The sequence below is a fragment of the Centruroides vittatus genome, unplaced genomic scaffold (assembly GCF_030686945.1).
Source record: "Centruroides vittatus isolate TY-2023 unplaced genomic scaffold, ASM3068694v2 contig_357, whole genome shotgun sequence".
Taxonomy (NCBI): domain Eukaryota; kingdom Metazoa; phylum Arthropoda; class Arachnida; order Scorpiones; family Buthidae; genus Centruroides; species Centruroides vittatus.
The window spans coordinates 606,782-634,508 of NW_027122180.1; the positions used below are offsets into that span (position 1 = coordinate 606,782).

The 27,727-nt window shown below is 26.5% G+C and overlaps 1 protein-coding gene across 2 annotated transcripts in view; it reads left to right on the top strand.

Moving 5' to 3' along the window:
* Positions 1-25,358, top strand: part of LOC136974810 (nuclear receptor subfamily 2 group E member 1-like) — a 53,906-nt gene extending 28,548 nt beyond the window's left edge. Inside the window, exons 1-7 of one of the 2 annotated variants that reach the window (XM_067269759.1) lie at positions 4,662-5,521; positions 5,635-5,703; positions 8,724-8,804; positions 15,962-16,123; positions 21,078-21,724; positions 23,742-23,997; positions 24,082-25,358. In XM_067269759.1, the coding sequence (XP_067125860.1) occupies positions 5,694-5,703; positions 8,724-8,804; positions 15,962-16,123; positions 21,078-21,724; positions 23,742-23,997; positions 24,082-24,332 (1,407 nt within the window). In that variant the 5' untranslated portion in view covers positions 4,662-5,521; positions 5,635-5,693 and the 3' untranslated portion in view covers positions 24,333-25,358. Of the gene's footprint in view, positions 1-4,661; positions 5,522-5,634; positions 5,704-8,723; positions 8,805-15,961; positions 16,124-21,077; positions 21,725-23,741; positions 23,998-24,081 lie in introns of those variants that run through there. The other variant, XM_067269758.1, reaches the window with a different exon arrangement.
* The last annotated feature ends 2,369 nt before the right edge of the window (positions 25,359-27,727 follow it).

A 27,727-nucleotide genomic window follows, 5' to 3' on the forward strand; every position in this document is an offset into this window, starting at 1 on the left:
TTGAAGCTATTCATTTAATTCATACGAACAGAGCAATGAAAAATATGAGGAAAGAAAACTAAAATAAAATAAAAATCCGAGACATCTGATTTATATAAAATTTAATTTAGAATAGATCTATGATATATTTAATGCGATCAAAAAACGAAACGTAAAATCATAAATTTACTGGATGGGTCGTGAGATAATGAGATAATAAGATGTTTTCTTTCTGTAATTATTAAATAAAGACGGTAACTAGTCTACATTCGCGTTAAAATAATTTTTTTTTAATCAGCATTGTATACAAAAAAGTTCTTATTGAATATGTAAATTTTGAATTAAAAATCGTTCATATCTATACTTAGTAATTCTCTCTTTCAGTAAACAAAAACCCAACTTATAATTAACTGACTGCATAATAATAGCTACTATCATAAATATCAAAAGACATTGATAAATAATCTTGGAAGATCACTAATTATTGTTATAAAATGTCCTATTACTTTTCAAAATTTAAAAATGTTGTTCTACTTTTCTTCATTAATTTAATGCTATCTAAATTAAGCTATTTAAATGGACTTGTATCCTAAATTAAACATAAGAAATGCATTTCCTTCTAATTAATATTTCTACTTTATATATACATATACATTTTTTAACTTTTTTAAAACTATATATTTTAATATCGTCTACATATTTTTGATTAATAATATTAATTAAATCATTAAACCAATTCAAGAACTACGTGATATTAGCAAGCATTAAAACTTCAAATTTAAATAGATATTTACTATAACTTGTGTATTATTTATTACATAAAATTGTAATGCCTTTTGTTGTAATTTAAAGCCGAAAAATATATTTTTACGCCCAAAAAATAACTTTTTTTACTTATTATTATAATGGCAGAACTTATAGTACAAACTATATACTGGCATCAACATAATTTTCCGAGTGCTAATCCTTGTTATGAAACTACAAGTATATTATAGATACTATATAGAAGCTATTTCATATGGAAACTGTCGTATAAAATCTAATTTTAAATACTTCTTCATTTAAAATCTGCTATCTAGATTTTTTTTTGTAATAAGTGAATCTTAAACCTTGTTGATATTAAAAGGAGAAAAGAAGCAAAGTTGAAACAATAGTTTTTAAATCATAAAACGTCTTTGAAAAATATACCACGTTGAAATGACAGAAATAATGTTTTAGTTTGTTGAAGTTTAATAAATTTCTATTTTTGTTTTTTCCTTCACTTTAATATTTACTTATCGTGATAGGCCTAAAGAAATACTTTCAGTCAAGCTATAAAAGCATCAACATAAACTTTAAGAAAGAAGCAGTTTTTAAAAGTTTTTTATGCCTATTTCTTAATTATAATATTGTTAAATTGTAAAATATATTTTCAGTTAATAAATTTAATAATACTTTGTTAGTCATTAGTATTTAAATATATTTAAATTTATAATTAAATATTTAATAGTTACATTAGTAGTCAATTTAAATTTAATAATACGAAACTTAAAATTTTAAGCTTAAAATACATTATCATAAAATATTATTATTACTTTTTATTTAAATTAATGTGAGTTATTTTTAAATACCTAATTTAAAACATTTAATTAATATTTTATTATATTTTTTAATTGATTACTATTTGGTATTTAATAATTTTCGAATAATTCGAAAAAAATGATATAAAATTTATTAAATTCTCTTTCATATTTTATTTTTTAAGTCCTATTTAATATTCTAATTATATAAAAAGATTTTTATCGATATATTTATATAGGCCTATTGTTTATCATAAATATAAAAAATGAAAAACGCGTCTAGACGACTGAGCCTCGAGCTAATGCCAGAGTCTGTGTGATATAGCCTATAAAATAAAAGTAATATATACTTTTAGATCAGATATTAATTAATTCATTTATATACAATAAGCTATGATAAAGTTTCAGTAACTGGAAAGTTTCTACCTCTTTGTTTCTCTACGAATTTATTAATCCATATCGTAGTTTGTAAAAAGGATTTATATTATTTTGTTTAAATTCTTTCTAGTTTTTATTTTTCTTAAAGTAAGCACCAATAGTAAAGCCTATCTCGTGCATCAAAGAGAGCATTTCTTAGTCTACAGAATGTTTTGAAGCACGCCATAAATCTATCATAGCACGAAAGTAGACATGACAGAAAGCCCCTTGCCATATAAAGACATCAACTGATCATAAAATATTTCTAAACACCTTCTTTATACAGAATAAATGAGGTTAGTAATTGTTTAAAATATCAAATTATCTCGTTAGTGATCTGGTTTTGACCTTCAGCTTAGTATTTAAAAATTAATTTACTTTTTTTTACTATAAAAGTGATACTCAAAAATCAGATCATTAACAAATTTATGTGGTGTTGTCTGTTTGATTTAAAATTAATTTTAAATTAACTGATTTTATATTAAATTGTTTCTAGTTAAATGAGATTTTAATTGCAATAAATTTGAACCTTAATTTTTTTTTTATAAATCAAACATATTGCAATTTTTCACACTATTGGAAAATATAGTACTAAAAAATCGTGATATCTTAAGAATATTTACCAATAAAAAAAAATACATGATTTTGATTTTTTTCTGTATTCAACAACTACAATAACAGCAACAAATAATAGTACGAGGCAAATATATCTTTGAAGGCGGACAGGAGGGATTGGATGCGGAAGACCTCGAAGAACAATTCTAGCAGCATCACGCTATCTAGTATAGAAAACCGCAAGACTTCTAGGCCTGAATGGAAGACAGAAATGCCGTGTAAACAGAAATCGAACTTCCATCTCCATCCTGACACAAGCAACATATAGGAAGACAAACGGAGCTCTGAGACTCTCCCGTCAAATAGCTCAACAAACTGCGGACAGACATCCGGCCACACCTCTTCTTCGACCATCGCCTCATCTGGAGAGTGGCTGATGCCATCCGGCTTCTGGTCTTCGTTTGCTGATGGGACGGGCGATGTCTTAGTAATGACACGTCTTGAGTCCTCCGGCTGTCTAGCTAAGAACGCACCTTGGACTTTCCCAGGGCAACAATTTCCTTAGGGGTCTGTCCAGGTCTTGTCGAGGCCTTCAAATGATCAATCCTTCGCCTACTTTTGTCGACACTTTCCTTCGTCAAGATCCGATAATGAAGCGTCACTTAAGTTTCCCTCCATTTCCTTTATCTTCTGTTTTTTTTTCTTTTATTAACACTAGTGTAGAGGAAAAAAAACAAATAAAATAAAATAAAAATAAATAAAATTTCTAACTTTTGAAAATAATTAAATTTTCAATTCAAATTTTTTATATTTGGCATTTTAAAATGATTATTAATTTTCCTAATTAATTTTCATTGATATTAAACAGTTTATTAATACGCAAATCTTAATTATATTAAATCTTAAAATAATTCAAAATTATCACGAATTAAGACAGTTTTATAGCCTAAACTTACATTTTTTAAAACTGTAAATTAATAGGCCTACATAATTAATCACCATCTTTGATTTCTTATATTTGAATGTTGAAGAACAATAAGTTATAATGGAGAATAAACGGACTTGTTTCGTGATAAGTTGTAAAAAGTTGAATTTATAACCACTAAGAAATTTTAAGGACAACTTTCAATTATTAAACTAAATTATAATTTAATTTGCACTTGTTTACAGAATTATATTTATGCTTTATATCTCTCATATAATTTTCTAAGCTCAAAAAACAATACTTTAATGGATTATTTCATATTTAAATTCATAGTTTTTAAAATAATCAAAATTTAGCTTACATCTAAAACGTTCTCACACAGTTAAATATAATCAAAGATAATCTTAATCTGTAACGAAATATTTTCTAGATTAAGTAATTAAAGGCACTGTTTATATAAATTATATCATAATTTATGTTATGTCTTTGTGAGAGAAAAAATAATAAAACAACAATACAAAATAAAATATAAAATAATGAACTTTTTCATATATTTTTCGTATTAATTATTAAGTTAAAGACATGCGAAGAATCAAATATGTAATAAATTCGATAATTTATAATTATGTAGGCTACTATAAGACAAAATAATAATAAACAGCAGTTTAATGGTAAATAATAAACTACGAAAAAATTATCTTCTGGAGAATTTTATGCGGTTTAATTTTTATTTATTTATGAAGATAAAATAGAGTAGAATTTTATCGAAATTTTAATAAACATATATATATATATATATAAAGTATATCTTTATAGAAAAATTTCAATGTTTTTTTATTTGTGACAAGAGTATAAATAAATAAATAAATCTGTTTACAAACAGAATTAATAATTGGATTTTAAATATTATGTTTTCAATTAACTTAAAAAGTTAAAAATACAAATGAAAAGAATTTTTTCATGCTAATTTTTGATAAAAACATTCACTTGATTTGTTTATAATAATTATAAATAAAAAAATTTAATTAAAATATGTCCATCGGATAAGTTATGTGTAATGTTTTTTTGGAAGAATATTAATGTTTATTTATTTACTTTTTATAGTTTCATAAAATTCAATATTCGGGAAAATAAAGTATTATTAAAAGTTGATTACACGATATTATTCGTGGGTGTATTGAGAGAATAAATTTTATTGTAATTTATTAGTCAAAAATAGATAGAAGAAACATTTGAATAGGTTGAAGAAAGCTTTAGCAACAAGTCTTTCTAATGCAAACTCATTTTCCTGTAGCAATTTCTTTTTAACTGTAGGTTAGCGCTTACGTCAAGAGCTTTCATTTCATTTAAATTGTAGCATTAAAGATATCTTAGGGTGAGAGATATAGGCGAGGGGCAGAATAAAAAAAACCGCAGTTGCATCACGTTCGGCACTCACGTCCATACGCTAAAGCCTAAGGACTCTCGAAGGATCGCTGTCTCTTAATCTGTCTCGCCCTTTACATTTACTCGTCTCTTTGTTCAGTCCTAAAGTCTTGTGCAAACGCTCTCCCGGAAAATTAATTTTCCTTATATACAGGACGGCTTAATCCACGGCGTGTCGTTTACGACTCGTAATGCCCCGGATAGTGTGTTTGCTTACCACGTGTATCATAAAAACACATCGTCAAAGACAAGAAACTCAAATAATATATTCGTCGGTAATACTTTTGTCCTCTTGTGAAGGACAGAAAAGGATCAAAGAAAGGTGGGAGGAACGAGAGAAGTCGAGGCTGTTTGCGAGCTTTCGCGTCGATTGTACCGAGTGGCGGGCTAAACGCAATGTTGGGATCTGACAGGCAGAGCACATCCAGTGCGCATCCAAGCAACAACGCGATCCCGCCTCACGTCAACCAGCTACCACCTGGTGTTGTTCCCAAACTATTTAATACGCACGATGACATACTGGCCGGAGCATAAAAGGAGCACACTGTAGGAATCGTCAGCCCATTGGTATACAATTTAGCTTCTTAACCAGACGGGCTATGCTCGATTTGCCAAAGGTGCCCGACCACCCCTTAATGCCGGTGTCTGTCCTCTGTCGAAGGTGAGTATCTTTATCTCGTCGATACATATGACTTTCCTCGAAATCTGCGACTACTCGATTTTCGCTTCCGCTACCGATGCCTACTATACTAATGGTGCCAATTGACCTTACAGGCAGTTGAAGTGAGAAATGCCGATCGACTGACGCGTTTTGTAGATATTTGCAGTAGAATATGGAGAAAAGTAAGTTTGCATTCTTGTAATATCACTTTTTGAAAATGTTTTTAATCTAGTATAACATTCTTATTTACACCTCCCATCAGAAATTCTAACATAAACTTTATTTATGCGATTTCTATCAGTTCCTTATCATCATATTATTATATATTCATATTTTTCTATTTTATTTTCTATTTTATTTTATTTTATTTTTCTATTTTATTAAGTTGTTTACAAATTATATACAAAAAGACAAATCCAAGTTTTATAGTACTTAGGCCTCAACAAATGTTTAAACAAGTTTTTTACGTTTTTGTGTGTTTAGCCTTAAATTTAAACATTATAAACTTCGTTACTTTATTATCATTTAGGGTTTATTTATGATTACAACATTTACACTTAAATATTTTCAAAAATTAAAAAAATAAGTTATAAATAAATTTCTTTTGAGATGATCTTTTATATATTATAGAGTATACACTTGGAAAGTTATCCAATAATTTTTAAAATTGTTTTAATGCAAAAGGCAATTTACTGACTTTATTAACAAAGTCTTATTAACTTTAATAATACATCCACTAATTTACTTATCAATCGTATGTATTAAATAATAATCCATTTGGACGTTGTTATATTTTATCTCTATTAACTTATGAATGAGGAAACTCGATTTTGAATGCGTGACTAAATGAAAACGAGTTGCTCAAGAACGCAATTTACAAATAAACGTATCTTTTTTGACATAAATTGTGATGATTTGCACTTCTAAATGTTTGTTTTAAGCGAGATTGTCAAGCCTTAATAGATTTAAAGTATTTAGAATATAACGCAGGGATTATTTTGAAGGAAAATACTCAATTTCTGCATAGATAAATTCACCGAAGAATAAAAATCTTTATATAAATAATTTGTTAATCAAATTTTCAAAATTATCATGCGATTAACATCGATAATAGTCATTTCTACTGCGAACTCATTCACATACAGCTTCTGTTTTTATCACTCTCTTCCAAATAACTTTACAATTTCTTAAATTACGAGACAAAGTAATTAGTACTAAATTTAAAGAAATATATACAATAATTAGCACTTCTTAACATGCTGTAACGCTATTTTTGATGTCAAGTTTACCAGATTGTGAAATGTGTTTAGTAATAATACGATTTTAATGGAAAAGTATTTATTCCTGCATTTCTGATACCGAAATTATAATTAATTGATTCACTTAATATCATAATATTAAATGTAAGAGGAGAAATAAAAACGGTAAAGCGCCCGGAAGACAAAAATCTTATGGGATGAACGGTGAATCTCATTATTTATCTACTTTAGTAACCATCCAAAAGCTCGTCGAAAAACGTGGTTCCTTTCTCACGTCTCTCAGAAACAAAATATCGACATATGACGTCAGGATTATTCGACGGAGTAAGAAAACTGTCTTCATTACTAGTAAGAGTGAGGACATTAAATGGATCGGACACAATTTGGGTCCGATCAGAACATTCGTGACTAAATTTTAAGTTTATGAAATTCCTGCTTTTAAAGAAACAGCAAAGAAAATCAAATTGTTTCCCAAACTAAAAAAGTAGTTTTAGTGTGAAGAAATGATCTCTTTTGATACTTTTTCCTTTCGTTTCTTTAATCAAATCACGGACTCTGGTATATGTTTTTGTATTCTATGTAAACGAAACAAAAATGTATTAACTTACGAGTAAAATGAAAATATTTTATACGCTAACATTAATTTAAAGAAAATGATTGGATAAATCTTTTTTTCGATAAATAATAAACCATCAATTTTACTTTTTTGCATATTAATTTTATACCCATGCTATTTTTATTTTATGTACTGCATAAATCGATCCGATTAATATTCTCTTTAGCCGATATAAACTGATGAAGCAGATCTACGTAATCAAATCAAATTTTGTTTGTAAAATATGGAAAAACTCCAGTGATTCCAGGTTAATATTAATTATGAAGCAATTATTGTCTTTATAAAAAATATTTTTAAAATATTAGATTGTACAGTTTGCATCCATAATAATTAATTATCAAAAATTTGCAAAAAAGACGATTTAGGCTATATTTTAACATTAAACACTTGTAATGTTTACTTAAATTGTTTAAATGTTATGTATGAGTGTATCATTTTGTCTATTTATGCATAAATATTATCAAATTATTACATCAGAACTTGCAATATTATCTTTAAATGACTTGATATTATTAATTGGAACATAACATTTATTATATTCATCATACAATACTGTAGAATGTTTCTTCTCTTCCGATACATCCAGGTAACGTTAGGAAAATGGTATTTGAGGAAAGTATTGTGGAAAGTTTTATAGTTTCATCGAAAGTAAATTTTGTATTGGTATAAAATTTTAATACTTTCGGTATTGTAAACAATTACTTTTCTCGATAAATCTTTAAATTATATATCTTTTTTTCAATGAAAATATAAGTACCTTAAATGATGATAAATTAACAGTTTGGGTGTTGCACTAAACGCTAATGTATTAAAGTAATTGAAAAATAGATTGATAGGTTAATTTTAATATTTGTAAATCGAATTTGTCCTTTTCTAACTCTTTAATATTGATTTATTGATACGGATCTAATGATACTCTTCATCTTCTTTTATTAATATGAACCCGAATTAACAATTTAAACATCATTACTCTCCGAATAGATAAATCATTTTATCCATTCGGCGAATATATCAAACTAAACATCCAAACAAGTTTTCGATAATTTATATCAGAAATTTAATTTTTTAAAGAATTTATAAATTATTCTACAGTTTATGTCTTTATTATTTGTTTTTCACATTGATAATATGATAAGAAGTTAGAAAATTTTACATTTAATCGTATGATTAGATGTCTTAAGCGTACTAAAGTAATTTAGATAATTGAGAAGTAAAATCTGAGATTGTGCTTATGTTTTAGATTAAGATATGCTTTAATTCTGTATAAATTCAAACTAATTATTTACTGGAACGTTCTGTTTGTTTCTGTCTTTTTGGTTGTGGCCAGAGGACCGACTGTTAGACATTCCATGCAGAGTCTGCGGAGATAGAAGTTCTGGTAAACATTACGGTATCTACAGTTGTGACGGTGAGTATCGCTTTTCTGTTCTCCCCTTGTGAGTAGTCGTATTCATCTATCTATATATAGCCTATATACAATATATACTAAATATATGCGCTATATATATAAGTAATTATTTTAAAAACTTAAGTTATTATATATATATATATATGTATTTTAATTCTTTTGAATTAAGCAAATTAGTGATAAAACTAACTCAAAATTTTATTAATTAAATAGATAAAATGAATATTATACTAAAAATTCTGTGAATTCGGTATAAACTTGTAATTTGTAATAATTTCAATTTATTTGTATATTTAAATATTAAATGTATATTATAATGCAAGTAATGTAAAATTCTTTATTAGTCTATATTTACATGATACTGAAATTTCAAATTTTAATCGTAGAGTACAAATAGCAAATGTATTTAGTATGTAAATTACCCGTGACTTTATAAATTTATACGAAAAATAAGAAAATACAAAATAACAAATTTCTTAGCTTAAAATCTTATAATTATTAAACTATTTTTTATTATATAAACCGTACAATTCCTGTTATAAAAGTGAGCAATTACTTTTAATGGCTCTTCATTATTACCATTAGTTACAATGAACAGATAACGCATCTTTTTAATGTAAAAACTTAAATATCTAATTTACGCAACCTTTTTTTTTAACATAGGAAATTAAAATTTATAATATTAATCGTTAATTATAACTAATTCATCTGTATTTAGGTCTATGTATTAATAGAAAATGCATAGTTTAAACATACCATTTGAAAGTGTTACAGAATCGACTTTTGTTTGCCGCTAACTTAAAATAATTTTTAATTACAGATCCGTATACTTAATTGATAGGATTAAATTAAGCTTTTCCATGTTTGATATAAAACGTAAAAGTGTAACATTAGATAATGTATCAATTTTGCATATTAATTAATTTGGATTTATCTTAAAAATTTCTGGCTCAAGCGACGAAATGATTAAGCTTAAAGACTAAGGAAATTCGCATCATGTAAAAACTTTTGTTAATTATAGGTCTATTTATTTTACAAATTACTTCCATTCTCACTACTTAATATGCATAGAATCAATTTACTTTTTCGAAAATTGATTTTCTTAAGAAAATTACTCCAAGAAAAATCAAAATATGATTATAGAAGGAATCAGAACGGCTATGCGTAGGCCTGAATTCCGGATCATGCAAATTCCATATTTTAAATAATTATTAAACATTGTATTAGTTTCTTTATTCTAAGAAAGATTTATTGAATTTTTTCATCTGTTGCTAACGTAAAAAGTTTGATGTTTCCCTTATATATATGATAATTTTTTAAAATAATTGTTCCAGAAAGCAGTTTCTTTGAAATTCAATTTTTGTTGGATAAGATGTTGAAATTACCGTAATCTAATATAAAAATTTCGCATAAAATGTATAAATTTTAGTTTAGAAATTCCATCAAAAGTCAATATAAATGAAGGAAATAATTTTGACTTCGTAAACTACAAAAATCTCGTTAAAATCAGGAGGAATTTCTCAATACTTAAATACTTTCATTGTTTAAGCCGGATTCTAAAATATATAATCAATTCTAACTGGAGGTGGAATCTATATATTTCATATATTAAACCTCATTTGTTTCATTGTAGAAAGTTTTGGGAGGCCATAATTTATAGTTTATATATAAGGATATAGATGTAAGAAATAATTTAAAATTAGGCCTACAACATTAATAAGTCAACACGTCATTTAATGAAAGGATTATTGTGTAATTAGTAAATTTTTTTTTGTCTCACGCGGTACTTTAATTTATTCTATAAAGAAGTAAGTACTTCACTTTACGGAATGAACTGAACTACCAGTACTCCGAATATTTTATAAATGGTTAATATTTTAAATATACATTTAGCATATTGAAAGCGATATGAATAAAATCGATGCTGATTAAGGCCTTCATGAAATTCTAAGATCGCTTTTTTCCAGTAAAATATTTGAAAGAGGCGAATTATCAAGTATTGTAGCGATAAAAATAAATAAATAAACAAGAGTAAACAAATATAAAAATTTATTTTTATAAGTTTGCAAGTATCAATGCTAAATTAAATTTTTACAATTATTATCTTGCGATGCAATTAAAATAAGAAAATTGATTAGACGATTGAATTGGCCTTTAATGAATAAAATGTAAGGAATGACAGACAATTGATTGACTATTGATAATTTATCAAATGACTACATTCGTGCGTGATTCCAAATGTCAAAATCATGCTACATGTATGGTTGTTGCTATCCATTAAGGAAGTTTGCAGCCAAGCCTAGCAACCTAATCTAATATAAGCCCTAATAGAATATATTTCTATATTTAATAGAGATTTGATTACTATTTATGATTGTAAAATTGTATAAATTATATTCGACTGCCATGTAATCAAATAATATTAAATTCACTACATAGATCTACACAGAAATGTTCTGCAAAAATTCATACTCTGCACTGTTCTTTTCATTTTTTTTTTTTCATGTTTTTTCTTTACTTACTGATCTTGGATAAAGGTCGCTTTTCGAAATTTAAATATCGTTATTTAAATATTGTTGAAAAATAGAAAGATTTTGTTATTTTTTCAGCATGTAATTTGCTTAGAAATATTCATACTGAATTTTTTTTCGGCATCATTTTAACTAAGAGGCATAGAAAAGTTTACATTTGTAAACTTGTATATCAGTTTCTATAATATTATACTGTAAAAAATTTAATTAAAGCTTGCAACTGCTTGAAAATTTTTTTCAATTAAAGCTTTGTCACGAATTCAAGTCAAAATTATTATATAATTAATTAAAATTTTGTTAATAAGTTATTTTTAACTTATTAGACTAGTCTTAAACGAGCGATTAATGCCATTGTTTAGACAACTTTATTACGGTTTTTAAGGAACAAACAACTTACGAAAAGCGAAAAAATCTGCTTTAGTTTTTAAGACAGTCTTCAAGTGGAGAATATGATTCGTGATATTGGAATTCAATTTGAAAGAATTTAAGAAAATTCTGGAAATTTGCATAATTTTTTAAAAGCAGAACAATATTTAATTTGATAAATAAATTATCTTTCCTTTCTTAACAAATCTGTACGATGTCTTCGATTCCGACTTGCTTTATAACTTAATAGTTTCAAAAATCAAATAATTCTGTCTCTATATATAAATATAAAATGCGTATTTTTGTACGAATTAAATGAAATAAATTTATATTTCTGGCTGTATAAAGCAATTAAAAGAAATATTTAAGCCTAGCGCAATTTTTGAAATGAATTTTATAATGTAATATCATCTAACATCTATTATTTAATAATAGCAAATATAGCATTTATTACTCATCTAGCAGCACAGTACGAATCTAAAATGTTTTCATTTCAGGTACTGTACAATATCTGTATGCATAATGACTCTTAAAAATGTCCAAAATTCAATTTTTAATGCGTACTGATTAATATATTTATTATTTTTGTCACGGCTCTTATTGTAATATTTTTGCAAAATATATACTATGTTGTTATTGTTTGTTTAAGTTTTTATATTTTGTTTCATCATTTGATTTAGTATCAGTAGCATTTGCGCTAAAATAACAAACTAATCGCCATACTGATTAAATCGCAACTCAACTTTGACTTAAAGTGATCTTTTGTCTTCTTCAATCAAGTAAACAATACTGAATCGTCAATCAATAGTTTATTGATCTCAAATGAAATATCGCCAAAATTTCCTATTATAATGCTTAAAGTATATATTAAAATTTATGAAGTTAATTGTATAAATATTGATTATACCAGATATAAGCAATAAGTTAAATATGTATCATCATCATCATCATTAGAAGAGTAAAATTAGGCTGTCTCACGTCTAATTTTACTCTTCTGATGATGATATTTTCACTCTTATTCTCTTCTAATAGTATTTATTTTTTAAATATATTCTTATACTAACTTACAGGAAATTATCATAAAAATATAAGCGTAACAAATTTACTTGATATTAAATACAAAATTTACACGTAAATTGTCTTGATCGGTGATTAGATCTTTATGCAAAGTTGACTGTATAAAAATGTAATTAGAATATAGATGCTATACCAGTTAATTAATCTTCACTTTATAGATTAATATAGTAAATTTTAATTTACAAATTATGCGATATCCTTTGACTTACAGTTAATACGATAAATTATATATTTACAAAAATAATATATTAATATAAGCTTATTTTTAGATGTTTACTTTTTCGCATTATCGTTTTAACAATAATAGAGCATTATTTTATTTATGACTTGGATTACTTCATTATTAATAGTAAGCTATACGGCATTTGCATCGTTTAAACATGGCATCAGAGATGAGAACGATTCCAAAAGACAGAATATTCAATAAATTCGTAAAAATCACTTTGTAATAGTTATAGCAGAATAAAAAATTTAAATATTTTTACAGTATTAAAAGGTGTTCGGATATATTACAAATAGAACATTGCTAGTATCGATTTAATAATGATAAAAACAAGTCTTTTAATTATACAGTATTTGAGGAATACCACATTAATGATGTTTATGCAGTTTTAGAATTCCGTTCTTGATATAGCCTATAAGCGAGCATTGACATATTACAAAACAATAAACAAATGTGATAATTTATAAAATGAATATATTATACGCTATAAAATCGATTATAATTATATAGGTTCATTACCTAGGTCTATTAATATTAAAATTTTGGTAATTCTATTAATAAGAAGAACATTTTACGTGATTAATTTATTCGGTTCCGGCGTTTAACTGTTAAGTTTATAGGTATAGCCTAAATTTCTATGTATTTATCACCGCATACCGAATCTGCGATCTAAAATTCAAACCAAAAATTGTACGTAATAAAATCAAAAAGTTAATCCGTCTTACCTTAGATGAATATGTGTTCATCTAAAATATATACGTTATATTTTTCCTTATCGCTTCTTCAGTACAATTCATCACATAATACATTATGTAAATTACAATAATAATTATTTTAATGCTATTTTATTAGGCAAATATTAAGTTTACACTTGATACGAATTTGAATTCATGCTTAGAATTTGAGATTCTGCATTTGATATTTTGAATTTTGTAAGCTATATTTTACAATATAGGCCTGCTTAATTACCTAAACGGCATAAGATAATTATATTTATACTTATTTTCCTACTGAAATAATGTTTTGCTATTCAGAAATATTCAATAAAAGAATATTTATCATGTAAGCAGTATTTATAATTTGGATTATTCAGAACGTTCAGGATATGATTTTTATATAAATTTCAATTAAAATGTTTGTTTACATTAATATATTTACTTTTATTTAATAGATAACTTACATTATTTTATTCATAAAATTACATATAAAATTAAATAAGAGTTCTAAATAATTAATTAATGATATAGCGTGAGATAATATAATCTAAGCTTAAAATGTCTAAGTTAAAATTTAAATATGTTTCTATATATTCTATAATATAATAATAAAACGATAATATAGTGCACATATATTTTTATTTATTCAATTTAATTTTAATCTTTACTAACCATAACTAATATTAATAATATGGCGCTCTATCTATTATTATAAGTTATTAAAATACAGAAATAATAGCTTTTGATAAATTTTTTCCATTATAAAATTTTATTTATTGCTTTCTATTTCTTTCCTACTGTAATATTTCGAAGATTTTAATCAAATATTCTACATATAAGATTATAACAATCATTTCTCATACATAATCATTTCATCTTATTTATGCTCCTTTCAAAAAATTAAATTTACTAAATAAGCCTTAATTATGTAGGCCAAAAGATCTGCAGTATAATTTTTTATATTGTTTACTTGGATATTTAAAGATTTTTAAAAAAAAGGAATGTCAGAAATTTAAAAAAATTAACATAATAAATAGGCCTAAGTGTTAAAAGTTAAATGGTTGCCTAGGCGTATATTTTATTGATATAAAATATAAAATGCTTGATTTTGAACAAAGTTTAATATTTTAATTATGTTTAGATTAATATGATATCAATACTTTAGTGAAAAATGGAAAAATCCACTGTAAAAACGAGGATTTTATTGGGTTCGTGACTATCTACGACCAAAATGATTTAACTGTGTAATACAATATTTCTCAATTGTTTGTTGGTTTGAGGATCCTTTGATCCCTTTCAATGGAGAAAATTTTATAAACAAAAACCTTTTTTAACCGAGTAAAACCGAATAGAACACTATTTTCGAAAATTTAAGATACCGATTTTAAAATAACTAGTTCAATACAAAATACAAGTATTTGTTTGAATATTTGATAAATCAAACATTTTAAATCGGTATTTAAATATATATATATATATATATATGTATATTAACTGACAATAAAACCTACATCAAGAATATATTTTAAGGTAATAATTATTACTTCTTCCGAGTATAATGTAAATATTAATTGCCATTAACGAAGAATATAATAGGAAATTGTTGAAGAATTCTTGAAATAAAGTGACATAAATCGAACTTATTGTTCAAAAAACATATTCTGCAGGTAAGAATCTTGTTAATTTAAGTAAAAAGCGATAAAAAAAATACTCCAGGATCATCAATTGCCATAAATGATAGAGTTTGATAAGCGCATACTTCAATGTAACAACAAGAACTGACGAAATACTCTAGATTTTGTGAACTAAAAAATTCATTAAAAAAATTCTTTTTGATTTTTTTTTCTATTTTTTCCATCTCACTTATCTTCCACCCTTTTATTTATTATGGATTTTTGGCTTCTCGGATTTTAATGTCTTTTAGAAATATTGGAATGGCCCCTTCTCTTTTCTTTATCCGCCACAATTAACTCTTGATTACACTGTTAACTTGGATCGGCAGCTGTATACGAGATGACATTCTCCCACTTACAGAAGGTTTCATCCGACAGACAGATTATTAAACTTTTCTAGACTCTATTAAATTAAATTATAATTAAAAATATTGATGGACAAAAATTATAAATTCATCTACAAGTTTTTTTCCTCCTTTCCTATCGTTTTATCGTGATATTTTATGCTATCTAACATATGTTATTTTAATTAATACTTACGTCATTTATTAATGGCAGATGTTATTCATAGGCTGTTCTGGTTTCTTCAAGCGCAGCATACATAGAAACAGAGTATATACCTGTAAAGCTCAGGGTGATTTAAAGGGCAAATGTCCTATCGACAAGACTCATAGGAACCAATGTAGGGCTTGTCGCCTAAAGAAGTGCTTCGAAGCTTGCATGAATAAAGAGGGTAAAAATTGCCTTTATTTAATATTTAAATCCATATTATCTAAAGAATATCTAACTTTTTTTTAAAAATAATTAACTGAATGCAGAAGAGAATTTCATTTTATAAATTAATTTTATATATTTTAAAACTACTTCTGTATAAATTATATACGTTAACGTGTGTTGTTACACTAGTAATTACACAATGTTATTGTAAATTATAGTTAATATAAGGCGCAAATTGCTAGATTAACTTATAGTAAATAACACTTATCGATTTAGATGTAAGTAACTTAAAATTAACTTAAGAGATTATATTATAATTTAAATAACTTAAGAAATAGATAATCATTTTCTGCAATTTTTATATATTAATAAAAATAGTAAAATTATACTAGTGTTTTAGTGTCAAAAAATTGATTTAGGCCTAATTTAAGTCATGTTTTAAAATATATAATTTAAAAGTCGTAATTTTTAACTTTATAAATTCAATTATAATTAATATAAATTGAACTATCTAATCGAAAAATAAATAAATAAGTGTAATAAAATTTGTATTTATTCACAATAATTATTCTTATTAAAATTCATGTTTTAGAGCATGATTTTTAAAAAGAAAAATTATAAATGCATTTTATAAATATAGATATTAGACTAAAAATGTTGGCTTTTCATTACATTAACTTCATTTTTATACGAATACGGCCTGTAGTTAAAATAAATAGAAAATTCATAAACTTGTATGCGGATGTTATAATATGTCGAACGTTAATCCCAAAGTTATTTTTGTTTTTGAGAGTATTAAATCCTGCCTTTCGGAATCTTTAAAGTTTCTTCTTGTAGCGAAGGAGAATTTTCTTAAGACTAAGAATGTAATTGTAACAAATCATCTCTCTCCATAATATTGTCGGAAAGCTAAGTAGAAAGCCTAAAGGCAAGATCTAGCGGAATGTAGGAGGACGACCTTTGCTAAAGATTTCCGATGAGATCGGACATACGATCCGTTTAAGTAGCACTCAGTAGTCACTATTGACATAGATAAAAGGCAGCAGTGACAGTCTATAAGCTGGACCCTGTCACTGATTAATCCAACTCTCTTGCACATCCTGGCATCTTTCTGGAGTCTTGTTTGTCACCGAATGTCACGTACTCACCTTTCGAAAGAGATCACGTGATCAATGTTTGATAACTCTGCGAGATAGAAGTAAAGCACTTCAAAGGAGTGATTAGGGCAGATCGGCCAGAGACAAAGTAGTTACAACACAATCATCACGAACCTTGTTTTAAAGCAGTGACTAACCGTATGTTATCCTAATTCCAGTTAATATTTTGAAGGTGTTTAATTTAGGGATTATTATAAATAGAATATGAGTAAAGATGAACGGTATTTACAGACCTTTGAAAACTGCACATTGTATAAACGAGAGATTGTTTATTCAATAATGAATTATCGCAAATTTGGATAAGTTCATAACCGAAATTAAATCCGCTTTAACTGATACATAATGACTGTGCTTTTACATTATTTGGTTATAAAACTATATATTATTACAGGTTATATTTATTTGAATTTTGAATAAATTTATGCTTTAACTTTGTTTACAATTTATCGCATTCGCTGTAATCTTTAAATTATTCACATGTGCTGCTATTATAGGTTAAAATGTTATTACTTGGTCTTATGCGATTTCGATTAAATTTAGCTCCTTTTTAATACGAATAAATAAAGAGAAAATTAGTAGGAAAAAATTGCAAAATAGAAAAATAAAGTTAAAAATGTAGTTTGCGCTGCATTATTTTTAGAAAAACTATAGGAAGTTTAATTTTTAACGTTCTATCAAAAAACGAATTAAAGATTAATAAAGCGGGCTTTTTATTTTAGAGCTTTAAAATTAAGTGGAGGTTTTTATTTATTTTTTAATTTTCTATATAAAATAATCACATTTTAATCAAATAATCCGTAATTCCAAAAGTGTTTTTCCGTCCGTATCCCTTTGTTTTCCGAGCTTCTTTGCTCGAACGGTAATTTTTAGTGGATCAGAACAATAGATTTGTCGAACCCTGTAGTCAAATGGACTTAAAACGGTCCGTTGACGTCATCTGGTCGGTTGGTTACACGCAAACGAATGTTTTTCTGTAAGGAGACACGAAAGGCGACAAAGAAATCGATGCTTACCACCCTCTGGATTCCCATCGCTCTAATACTGGCCCCCTGTTCATAATATAGAAGAATGATCAACATAAGTATTCCGCTTTGAAAGCGGGATAAACACGTTCTGTGCATTCGAATTTGCTTGTTTTTAAAGTAAGTTTACTTAGCGGTCGCTTAAATTGAAGTAACTCCATTTTTAAAATGGATCGACACTTTCAGAATGTTTCCTTTTAAAATCTTTAACAATTTAATCTGAATGCAAATTTAATTAATTAATATTATTATTAATAACATCATCGTTATCATTTAGAGAAGTATAATTTGAAGATTTAAATATAAATATTGATATACAATCATCTTAATCTCTGTAACATTATGATAACTTGATCATCTGTCTGCTTCATCGCGGAATTGGCATCTGTTGGTAATCGAGAGAGGTTCCCCTTCCCATGACTATTGTTCTCAATAATAGAGGGATCTCTTATCCTAATTTCTACACCCTGTCTCTGATCAATGTGAAGTATACTTACATTTGATAAATTCTGGCTTTTAGGAGGACTAATTCGCGGGTGGAACTGCACGTTAGACTACCCCTGAATCACTCAATCTCCTCGTAGGAAAACTCCTCCAAGAATTAAGAGAACATAAAACGAAAAATCATCTCTTTAACGAAGATGTCGGCAGAGCTATTTTGATAGGCCATTTCAATGAAATCAATTGAAATTATTTGCCCTGCCTTATAGCAAAATTACAACAATTTTTTAAATTAATCACAATACACCATATAAGGAAAATAAAGAAAATAAATTCAAAATTAGGTAATTTGATGATTCGACGAGTTAAGATTGAGGTAGGCCTAAATCTTGCACCATTAGGTATTATAATTAACTAATGAATTAAATTAAATGACCTATCTTATCTTTTATTAGAATATACAGTACTGTACTGTGATTTGAACACAGAAAAAGCTAAAATAAATCGGTTTTGTGGATTTTAGTGATGTCTGATTTAGATGAAACCTAAAAGATCTAACTTAGAGAAAATATTGTATAATTCTATAATAATTAAAAATCTTATTGAAAATGACGATAAGAATAATAAAATTTTGTTTTATGCACTTAAAAACATTTAATATGTAAGTTCTACTAAAGCTGAAAAGTATAAAATAAATGAGAAATTAAAATTCTTAAAAGGAAAAAAAACCATTATTTGAATTGATTTAAATTTGGCGTACTTTTATTAATTTTAAAATATATTACAATATCTTTAATATTTAAATTTATTTTTATATAAAGCATATACAGTATATATTCAAAGATATACAGGCTTGTAAAACAATGCAGTCATATTATCAGCATAATAATAATCACTCTGTTAAAAAATCATTGTTATTTTCCCCCAAGTCCCGTTTTATTTTATATATAAAAAATGCGAATTAAAAAATCTGGTCAAAACATTGAATTCAGACAGTATAAAAGAAAATATTCATTTAATTTCAATCATAAATTGTACAAACTGAAATCTGTAAGCGATTAAATAACAACGCTTAAAAGATATCACAGTCCAAATAGATACGCTTTCTTTAATTAAATCCTACAACCAAAATTGCATATAGCGAATTAAACGAATGAAATGAATTTCAGATTATTGAAAAATCTATTTAATTTAAAAGCTAGACCATATTAACTTAAACAAAATTTAAAATTCGATAAGCAAATGAATGCAAGAATTGGCGGAGGTAGTACTACATAGGTTCGGCATCATGATTGTGTCCGGAAGCCCGTTTTAATGCAACGTCTCTGTTTGTACTAGTCATCCATTATGCATCAAACTTTATCGGGAGACGAAAACTTTCAACCCTCCCTATTTCTTCCCCCAAAAACGTTCTCTGGGCGTCATCCATCAAAAGTCGTGACAACGGCTATTTGTCAACTTTTCGGGGATAGGCCTACAAGTAAAAGTTTGCTGGTTGGCCCGTCCCTCCTTTTCCAATTCATACTTTCTAACCTAACATTCTAAGATTATATAGATTTTTGAGGATTTCGTCACCTTTAGTCAAATATTCTGTAAACTTATTGAATTTATTGCTGTGTGCACTTTTAATCATATTTTTCCATTTATTAAATTTCTTTGCCATCTTTTGAATCTTTTATTAGAACTTTCTATAGAATAAACTTAATATATATTAATTTATATCAATAAAATGTTTTAAAATATTAAAATTTTTAATTATTAAACATAAAAATTCATATATAAATAGACATTTAGCCTATAAAACGGATGAATTTTTTTTTACTTTTTTTAAAAAAAAAGATTATAATGAAGAAAAATTCCTATTATTTCTTTAATTCGACCTAATACTTTATACCTAATAATTTTTATAAAATTCAATTTATAAAATAATAAATAGTCTTAAAGCTTTAAATGTTAAGGTTTAGGCCAAGATTCAATTCTTTAGAATTTGTATTTAAATTAATAGTAACATTAAAAATTAATTTACATTTAAAAAGTATTTTATAGGATTATTTAAATTTTAAAATTTCCAAAAAAACTTTAATTTTTTAATATCATTAATTATAATAAATCAGTTTGAAACGTTATTTTTGTTTTAATATTGAATTTCTATGCACAATGAAAGTAGAACCATTTGATTTTTAAAGAGAATTTTGCGTTCTATGCCATGTTTAGATATCTTTTAAAAAGCATGTTAACTAATAACTGCTTATCTTTTTTTAATTTACTTTTTCGTTCCTAAGAGTTTTAGTAGAGAATCACGTTTTAAGCATAATTGTCACGCTATTCACTCATAATTCTATCGTTTCAGCTGTTCAACACGAAAGAGGACCAAGAAAACCAAAATTTAAAGATCCTAGCGACCTGCAAAAAAACGTAACAGCTACATACACTTCCAAATTTCATTTCGACATGAGTAAAGTACCTACGAGTTTAGCAACTGCCGCTGCCGTTGCCGCTGCTGCAGCGGCAGGAGCCGCATCTGATAGTTCCATGTTCGCTCAATCCAAGGAAATGCAACAGGGTGCGGCCGCAGCATTTATGGGTGCTTCTTCAGCGGGTCTTTTGCAGATGCTCCTAAACGCAGAAAAATCCCAAGAACTTATTTGGAACAGTGTTCGATTAGGACAAGGTCTCGGGGTCATCGGTGGATTGGGAATAGGTGTATCGGGTTCTAAGATCGTTGATCATTTATCGCATCTTCCAGCTTTACCTCCTCCTCCTCATACGCTCATTTGTCCTCCAAATTTAATTGCAACTGCTTGTCCGGCTACCAGTGGAGATGGAGGACAAAATGCGGGTGTAATAAGATCTATATATACGGGATCACCTCTACATAATATGGCATTGGGTGCCCCTAGAGAAACGGTGCAAGAAGTTACAGCTCGGCTCCTCTTCATGGTGATTCGTTGGGTGAAATGTTTGCCTACATTTCAGACGTTATCTAAGAGTGACCAAGTAAGTTTAAATAGGGAATCATTTTCATATTCATTTGTATTTATTTGTCTTCATCATAGATTATTTTAAACTAATAAAAATGATTTACATGGATGGACTTTTAAAAATTAAAATGAAAATTATCCATTGGTTTTAGATTATTAATTATTTTTATTTCCTTTTTTTAAACGACTTGTTTATCACAAAATCTATTTTAGACTATAAATATTTTAATTTTTAGCATGGAAGGAAATAAATATCGCAATCTGAAATTATAAGAAAAGGGGAAGGAAATCGCTATTAATAATTTTTGAAATTACTAAAAATTTTTGATTGTTCGTAAAGCTCCGATTAATTATTATAAATTTCAACTAAAAATTTTTGATTTAGAATAAACATTGTCGACTGACTTTGTTTGTAATTTTATACATCAAAGCAAATACATGCATATGTCAAGTTTATAATATTTTATATTAAACAAATCCAATATTTTCGTAAGCATAATTGAATATATTTTCTGATTTTCGAATGTAAATAAATGAGATTTACATTTGCCTTAAGTCTGCCAATGCAATATTAGCAATAACCTCATTTTTCTAAATAAACGATATTAAATAGATGATTCTTAAATTCAAGGTTCGTTAATTTTAATCTTATATTTTCAAGCAGAGAATAGTTTTCCATTTATGTAATTCATCATAGCAAACGTTAACATTTTTTCTTTCTCCCTCTTACAATTCTAAGTTTCTCCGTTTCACGTCAAATGCTTCACCAATTCTTATAAGGAAATAGGTCCAATGTTTTGAATTTAACTTATGAAATATTTATAGAACTATTCTAATCTAAGAAAAAATCCGCTAGAAATACAGTTTCCAGCTTATTAAACATTTACATCAAAAATATATGGAAATGAACGTTACAGGCTGCTTTCCACTATTTTACAGAAGTACAGTACTTTGAAAAATGATTTTACTCGGCTACCGATTTCTTTTACATCGTAGACATTTAGAAACGGTTTTTATTTTTTACACAATTTAGCTTTTAGAAGCGGATTGTAACCGAAAATATTAGATTTTCGCCTATATTTAGCAAGTTTTAATTTATAATCGAGTTTAATTGTTATACAGATTATGATTATAAAATTTTATATAAAAGATAATGCAGCATAATTCAGAATGGACCCTTCTATTTTAATTTACAACAATAAATTTGGCGAAAGAAATCCTGTAATTTGTATTAATTCTATTAATGAAGGAAATTCGTTTTTGTTACACTTTCTATTTTAAAGTTAAGTTATTTTTAGTTGCTTTCTCTAATCATAAATTCAAATACAATAATTCTTTTTGTTTTATATTTCTACATTTTGAAAATTTACCTTAACAAACCACAGGACGTTTATCATTTCGGAAGCCTTATAGTGGTGGCATATGCTTAGGAAAATCATTCATCTATAGAAAACGTTTAAAAAAACTCAGTAATATTTTCCACATATGATCATCTGACAAATTACTCCCATTCAGTTCCGTGTGACCAAACATGTGACGATTCTGCGATCACATGGTGTAGAGGCGTATAGTTAACCTATAACCTGCCAGTCATTCGCCGCTCTATCGATTGACTGGCGAAGCCCTGCACTGATTCACTCGACACAGAAAGAGACGATTGGCCGCAGGCAATCCGGCATCTCAGTCCTATTGGCCAGAATGGCATAGAGTTACCGATCTAGAGGTGTTAAGTAGACAAGTAACTAAACTTGACTGACTGCTGCTATTTTCCCAGACTCTGGCAAGATTATCTGTCTACCTTGCTCAAGTAATTTATTACTCATTTGCTTGATCTAATAAATGGATGGTCACGATACGCCAACACTTGATTACAGATTTATTTCACATTTTCTTACCCATATTTTTTATTTTTTTTTAAAGTCCGCTACAGCGTTTTGACTTAATTGGTTTTTTAGCTATTTCATTTAGTCTATGCAATGTCTATTATTATTAATAATGCACTTATTAAATTATTATTCTATTTTTCTAAAAAGGTAATCCTCTTAGAAGAATCTTGGAAGGACTTATTTCTTCTCAATATGGCGCAGTGGTCCGTAACTTTAGATCTTTTGGCTACATTACCCCGTTCTACATTACCAGTGTCTCGTCCTCCCGCAGAACAAAAAACGGAAGATACTTCTTACATTATCGATTTTCATTATATTCAAGAGATAATGAGAAGATTCCGTCAACTGTCACCTGATGGAACAGAATGCAGCTGCTTAAAAGCTATTGTGCTATTTAAACCAGGTATGGCGTTAAACAATTTAAACGCATTTTTATATACAGTATTTCATTTCGAATTTAAACTGTTAATTATTCTGTTGTTATCAGAGACGATGAGCCTTTGCGATATTCATCCGGTAGAAATGTTACAAGATCAGGCACAGTGCATTTTGGGAGACTATGTTCGTCACAAGTATCCCAGACAGCCCACTCGTTTCGGTCGTCTTCTTCTGTTAATACCCTGTTTGCGTGCCATAAGCAGTAGCTCCGTAGAGAGGCTGTTTTTTAAGGACACGATCGGAGACATACCAATAGAAAGGATTCTGGGAGACATGTACCACATGGAACGTTTGGATTGATGACCCAAATCATTCTTCAGATTCTCAATTAGTCTGCAGGCTCTGAGCTGATGGAATTAATTTCATAAACAATTTAATACATCATGAGTTACTCCGGTAATCATCTTTAAGAGAGCCCGTTATTCATAATTGAAGTCTACAGTATTCATGAACGGTGAGGGATGAAACAAGATCCCTTATTTCTCATTTTTTAATTGTATGTTGAGTGCAATCTGTAACGTTAATCATTCTTAAAATCTGTACATTTTAAAATGAACTTCGTCAAATCTGAAAACGGTGTTCATTTAATGCGCTTTTTTAAATTCATTTTATTTATGAATACAATTTACCCAAAACTAAGACCAATTAATGGTTCAGATGTGTAGCCTATAATTCTACGGTTTATTTAGCTTTAAAAAATTCACGGGTCTTAATTGGATTTAACATTTACAATAAAATGGGTCTATACAATAGAGTGACTCAAAAAATGCTTTAAATAGTTAATAAATTATTACTGTGTTAAATCAGAAAGTATTGAATTTTACTTTCCTGGATTCTAGAAAAAATTTCGTTAACTTACTCTATTTTATAGACCCAATAAATTATTAAAAAAACTAAATTAAAAAGAAATTAATGTATAAATGCAAAAGTTAATATTTTATCTAAATTAATTAAAAACATATATAAAATGTAATATAAGCCTAAAATATTATGATCTAAACTCGCAATTCTTCCATTTTTACATGTTATACATTTTTAATTTTTTTCATTAAATCTTTTATATTAAAATTTTAAGCGCATTAATCAGGTTATATAAAAGTTTATAAATACACAGTACAGGTCTATTAAACAATATATAAAATTAACATAGAAAAATCGATCGTAAAAAAATTAATAACTTTCGCTTTTAATTTATGAAAAATAAATTTATTCAGTCATTTTAGAAGGAAATAAATCAATTAATAAATAAAAACCAACGCTAATCTATGTGTTTATTTATATATAGTCTATATGATATTTTTTACGTTAAAACAATTTTATGAATATTGTAAACTATTAAAAGTATATTAATTTTAAATTAATTTATATTTGTTATATTGTTATTTATTTGAATAATTATAAACAATATTTATTAAAATTGTATTTTGTATAGTCTAGTCATTTGTAGAAATCAATGTAAAATTATGTCAATGTATTGCATGGCATTCAAATTAAGTCTTCTGTATAACTTAAACATAAAAAAATAATGCTTATGATGTAATACTTGTTGTAATTTTAAATGATAAAAACTGTTAATTTTCAAAGGAAAACATTTACAAAAAAGAAAAATTGTACATTCCAATAATTAACAATACAAAGCTAATTTTAAAGAGTAAATCATTTTTAAATGTTGATAAATATAAAAGTTTTTAAGTGGGAAAAAATATATTATCGTTTTAACAAATACTACAATAAATTCTGAATAGTTTTTAAGTAGAATATAGGACCTATTATCATTATAATCTGCAAACAAATTAACACTTTCACATTGTTTTCAATGACTTTATTTATACTTCTAAATCAATTACGTATTCTGACATAAATTAAACATATTATATTTAATTTATTAATACGATATATTTAATCTTTAATAAATTAAACATACAGTATTTCGAATACTTAAAAAATTAAATTTCGTATTTAATTATTTATTTTGAATATTAAGTAAATTTCAGTTTAATGTAAAAAAAAATATTTAAGATTTAAGATTGAATTTTAAATATTAAATTTATAAAAACAACGCCGAAAATTTTATTAAAAATAAACTACATAACAATGCAAAAAAATGCATTTATCTAAGAATAAAGTATAATATTACAAGAATAAGGAACTGCGTTATTATGTAATGGAACTACTGTATACATACAAAAAATGTCTGAAAAACGACTAACATTTGTTTCACGGAAGTTTTTTTTTTATATAAGATGTATACTAGTAAAATTATTAGCTATATAACAAAGATTTCTATATATAATATTAGGAAAATATATTGTCTATAAGGTTCTTTAGATTCTTATAAGTTGTTCACAACCTTCTTGATCTTCGCACATTAATTTTGGTTGCACATCGAGTCAATGTGGCATCAAAGATGATATTATATATAAACGAAGTACCACGATAAATATTGCATTAGTTAATATAAAAAAATATACAAACAAATATTAAAAAGTAAAGAAACAATTAACATTTTTCAATTAATTTTTGAAATGTACCTTATCGACGAGTTCATGGCATCCTGCTCGAAAACCGCTATTATATATAATAATTGTTATGTGAAAAGTTTAAATAAATACTAACGCAACGTTTTCCACATCAATGAAATTTATAAACCTCTTTGAAAATCAAAAATATTTACAAACTCAAGTCTATATGTTCGTGTGTTGAACATGTTCACGAGCGAAAAGACTTTTACAAATAATCGTATAGAAAATAATTTAATATTCTATAACAAAGCTCGTTTTAATCTATCTTATCTAATTTAATATATTTTTAGAAAAATTAACATATTATTACTTCGCAGACTTTAGAACTGGTCTGATGATGCGATATATATATAAAAGCATTGCAGTTTTGCTTGCTTCACCTTGCTTGTTTGCGAGGTAAAATATTACTCTTATTCCATTATAAGCAGAAGATTTGCTATCATTTCTGAATTATTTTAAAGTTAGAACTTCGCCCAACTTTTGAAATGTCGGAAAAATAAATAAAAAAAACTTTTTACAATTTTTCTGATTTTCAAAACATATTCACATCAAAAATTTCTAAAATGAAACTTTCTCAAATTTTTTAAAAATTTTCAGACAGTGTAAAAAAAATGATATTTTGCGGATTTATTCTGCCATTTCTACATTAAAATTTATAATTTAATTAATATATAAAATATATTTATGCTTAAATATAGTCTAAAATTAAAAAAAAAAAAATGTCAAAATTAATAAATTAAATATGCTTAATTTACTTGAAAAATATTTAAAAAATTAATTTTTCGTTAATGAAAGTCTAAAATTTATTAATAAATTTATTTTTTTTCGTGTTGTTTTGAAAATTCAAATCACCATTAGATGATTAAAATAATTAATTAATTAGCAAATCAATTAAAGTCTGCATTGAAAAAGGTTTTAGAACTATTTATATTAACATTAAATTTAATAAATTCACATGGAATTTTTTAAAGTAAGTTTTAAGTTAATAATAATGATAAAATTTAAATTTGATAGATATAATTTAATGAATATATTGTGGCAACTGCAAACCTACTGCCACGAACTACCCTAACTAAAACACACTGCCACATGATTTTCGACTGACGTCTTGGTCCTTTATATATTACTTTAAATGAACAAATTAATTGTATTTATACCCATTTTGTTACTTTC